Raw genomic sequence first — 4,399 nt, forward strand, 5'->3', positions numbered from 1 at the left:
GGATTAAATCTGAATTGTTATAACATTTTATCATTGACGACATTGCATTTTTCACATATGGAATTTTACATTATTGACATTAGTTATTACACAATTTTTAATAAGGTAACTATCTTTTAACACTTGTTTAACATGCTATTTAAGATTCTTATGACAAATTATATAAATTTTATTAGATTGATTTTACTGTATTGGATTAACTTTTACATGATGGACTACAATTTCAAAATGCGAATAATTTCCTGACATCTATTGATTAGCGACACCGAAATTTTATAATTTATTTATGTTTGTTACACTGAAGATGACCCGATCGGAGTCGAAACGTCTGTATTAACGTTTAAATTTTATATTATACTTAATTTGAAAAATTTTTCTTGCGTTCAGTATTTGGCTCATTGCCCTTATTATTACTCATATTGTTTTATACTTATTGGGCCTTATTTTATATTATCTAAGACTCTTGTTTTAAAATGCTGCAAAAGAGACAACTCAAAAATCATGAATCTGCGGATGTTTCAATTAGAGTTGAAAAAAATTGATCTGGAATCTTTCCAACACGCATCAACACTAAATGATCAAGAAAAAGTACAAAAATTTTTGCTACTTCAAAGTTAATGCAGCGGAAATTTGGATTAGCCGGCAATACATCCATATATCTTATAGAAAATACTATATTAAAGATGAAAAAAGGATGATGTATAGATAGAATTCGTTTTAAGACTAACAATAGAGATGTATCGTTTAGAAGTAACTGGTGTATAATTTTTCACACATGTTGATTTACCTAGGCTATTGACAAAATGAGATTAATTCAAATAATCTTGACGTTAAACATAGAATTTGGTGAGAAATTTAATTCAATGTAATGTATTTTTATTATGAATTTTTGATAATTACAATTTTATAACATTTCAGCTACACAAGCTGTTCCACGATTTATCCAAGAAATAACGGATGTTTATACAAAAGAAGGAGATGTCGCTTTATTTGAATGTGTCTTCTCTGGTAATCCCAAACCAGGTAATTACTCACACATCACAAAGATATTAAAATTTAGTTATCAAATTGTCTTAATTAATTATTTCTTCAATTTATAGATGTTGTTTGGTATAAGAACGATAAGCTTATAATGAATACGAACAATGTAAAAATACGTATATTTGACAAAGAAAATAGAACTACTCTAACAATTAAGCAAACTACCAAAGGAGACGATGCCACGTATGTTTGCAAAGCTACCAATGAAATCGGTATGATAGTAACGAAAGCCAAACTTCATATCGATACTATCAGCGAATCACGGTTAATGCCGGAAGACAAAGAGGAAGAAAAGCTGGATATAAAATTTAAAAAACAAGAAGAGAAATTATACAGAAAAAAGAAAACTGATCTAAAGAAGACAAAGGAGATTAAGGAGAAAGTAAAAACTGAACGTATTAAAATTGAGAAAGAAAAAATTCGCGAAGAGAAACTTATTCCAAAGGAACAGATAGAAAAGTCAGTAATTTTTCATGTTATCTTATTAATTATAATTCAAAGTTTTTAATTTGTTCTTTAATTTTAAATTATAATTGTTGACATTTGTATTTACAGAAGAATTATTGATGTTGAAGAGACTCAACTATTAGAAACTACAGAGTTCATAGAAGATAAACCCAAGGAGGTATTATAAAATATTTAACAAATCAATTAAAGAAGACTCTCGAAAGTTTCAAATAACAATAATATAACGGCTAATGAGAGCTATTCGCTGTTATTAGTGCGATCATATATAAGATATGTTAAAGAGTGAATTTTATATACTACGTAAGTAGTTCCCCCCCATAGCGCGCCGAACATCTGTCGGACTTAAAACGCAAATCTAATCAACTACCGTAGTAATATCACAATTTTTTATGCTTATAGCATCTAAATTGGATCTTAATAATATGTTGAAAGACATATTAAATTCTAAAAATGTAATGTTAAATTAATAATAAATGTAAATCTATGTGTGCGAAAAATAAGATTGCGAAAAATATCACAGTTGGCGTTTCGTCCCGGCTTCCCACTACTAGACTCATCAATAAGGTAATGTAGTGGGAGCCTACCTTAGACGCCTGGGAGAGATGTTAGAAAGAAGTTCTATATAAACAGATAATCATGTAATTCGACACTTGCGAGAATTGGCATTAGTAACTATAGACCTCTGTTGGTTAGTCGACGTAGTGATATTCATCACAAAGTTCTTCATTTAAATAATAATTATTTGAAAGTAACAAACGCATCTTGCAGCCAGCGTATATTCAACAAATCAATTAAAGAAGACTCTCAAAAGTTTCAAATAACAAATAACAGCCGGGACCAACTTGTGATATTCTTCGCAATCTTATTTTTCATACATAGATTTACATTTATTATTAATTTAACATTACATTTTTAGAATTTAATATGTCTTTCAACATATTATTAAGATCCAATTTAGATGCTATAATAAGCATCAAAAATTGTGATATTGCAACGGTATAGTTGATTAGATTTGCGTTTTAAGTCCAACGGATGTTCGGCGCGCTATGGGGGGGAACTATTTACGATAGTATATAAAATTCACTCTTTAACATAAAATATTTAGTTTTTATATAGCTGAATTTTTTGTATATTTTCACGAATTACAATTTATTTTATATTTACAATTTAGGTTTCTAGAGCACGAAAAATAATACCAATCCAAGAATCAATTGTAACAGAAGCAATAGCTTCTTTAAAGAAAATTGACAATAAAAAACTACAAGAATGTATACCTAAATTCCAAGAACGTGCCAAACAAATTGTCGAAGAGCAAGAAAGTGTTGTCGTGTCAGAAATCACGAGTGAAGATATTGCTCCAGATTTCACCATTGAAATGAAACTTGATCACGCTCAAGTTACCTCGGAAACTTTACAGAAAGATGCAATCTCTGAAGATGTAGAAAGTAGTTTGCAAGAAACGAAACATATAGAAACAAGACAAAAAAAGATAAAGAAAATAAAAGCCGGAAAAATTCAAGAAGACATTACCATAAAAGAGATTGTGGAGCGACAAAAAGAAAGCATAACTCGGGAAGTCGATGAGATAATGGAGGTACTTGATGCGACAGAATTTGGTCCGGGAGAATTTCCCCTTCGAGAACTTGCAACAATTGGCTACTTGGTTCGACAAGGTGTTTCCATAAACGAGATTAACGAATGCCTTTACAAGACTGAGATTTTTCCTGCTCTAAAGACACCCGATGCTCAGAATGCTTTGGTTCAATTGGTGGAAAGAAAAGGCCATGGTCCTTTGATCACTCAGGTACTTGCCGAAGAAACGACAACTGACGAAAGTTTCGTTGCAGCGACAGTCGGTTTTCGTGCTTTTATGAGAATGGTTGAGCTTCAGCATGCAACTGTGGAAGAAGTCATTATACATTTTGCTCCAGAAGATTTCAAATCACGTGCTTGGGAAGTTACAGAAATTTCCAAGGTACAAATATGACATCCAAATATTATATTATATGACTTACTAATAATTATTAGAAAAAAATGATGTATCTTGTTTTCCATTTTTCTTAGTAAAATATACATATGTTATAATATTTTCAAGAATAATAATTTCTCTTTTTTTTTTTCATTTCTTTTCTCAGGTTGAAACTGAGCAACATGCTATGGAAAGAGTAAATATCGTTCGCAAAATGGATGTTTATTTTATGGGTAAACCAAAATTGCAAACTGTGATTTATTCATGATGGATATAATTTATTTATTACGTACATATAAGATTTGGATTTATTTAAGTTTTCTTTGATATTTTATGTTATGCACATTATTGTTTTTTGTGTGAAGAATATATCATACTAAATTTTTAGATAGAATAAGTATTTTTTATTACAGAGAAGAGGGACGAAAAGAAAGCTACTCACATACAGGATATTCGAGAAATTAAAGGTTTGGAATAATAAATTTTGACGTATTAGATATTTATTTGTATAACTTACCAATTTATGAATTGGTTTTTCGCTATAATAAATATGCTATCGCTATTATTTGATTATAGTTTTATAGTTAGAACAATTAACGCGCTATATCATATATAATTATAATTTTAATTTAATTCAGGATGGATATATGTATACAAGTCTCCATTTATATATACTCTTAGTATCTTATTATGGTAAAAATGTAGATTAGGGGAGCCTCCTCCAATGACCTTGACCTTGACATATGTTGTCAAGGTCATGATCCTGAGTGACCTTGAGGAAGTTTTAACCGTCGGACCTAACTCGTTAAAAAGTTATTAACAAAAAAAGTTTTAAAATTAACGTATTATTTCTGCTATACATGTATGATATGAAGTACTATTCTACACCTTTCCCTGTTCAGAAACGTTGAACTTTCCACG

The 4,399-nt window shown here is 29.9% G+C and overlaps 1 protein-coding gene across 4 annotated transcripts in view; it reads left to right on the forward strand.

Annotated features, from left to right (window-relative positions):
* The first annotated feature begins 922 nt into the window (after positions 1-922).
* The window catches only part of LOC108780089 (titin), a 65,771-nt gene continuing 62,294 nt past the window's right edge, over positions 923-4,399 (forward strand). For all 4 annotated transcript variants that reach the window (XM_018547679.1, XM_018547680.1, XM_018547682.1 and 1 more), the window contains exons 1-6: positions 923-1,023; positions 1,101-1,500; positions 1,597-1,666; positions 2,681-3,484; positions 3,645-3,711; positions 3,892-3,945. In XM_018547679.1, coding sequence (XP_018403181.1) covers positions 1,133-1,500; positions 1,597-1,666; positions 2,681-3,484; positions 3,645-3,711; positions 3,892-3,945 — 1,363 coding nt within the window. In that variant the 5' untranslated portion in view covers positions 923-1,023; positions 1,101-1,132. The remainder of the gene's footprint in view (positions 1,024-1,100; positions 1,501-1,596; positions 1,667-2,680; positions 3,485-3,644; positions 3,712-3,891; positions 3,946-4,399) is intronic.

The sequence above is a fragment of the Cyphomyrmex costatus genome, unplaced genomic scaffold (genome assembly GCF_001594065.2).
Source record: "Cyphomyrmex costatus isolate MS0001 unplaced genomic scaffold, Ccosl1.0 scaffold67, whole genome shotgun sequence".
Classification (NCBI taxonomy): Eukaryota; Metazoa; Arthropoda; class Insecta; order Hymenoptera; family Formicidae; genus Cyphomyrmex; species Cyphomyrmex costatus.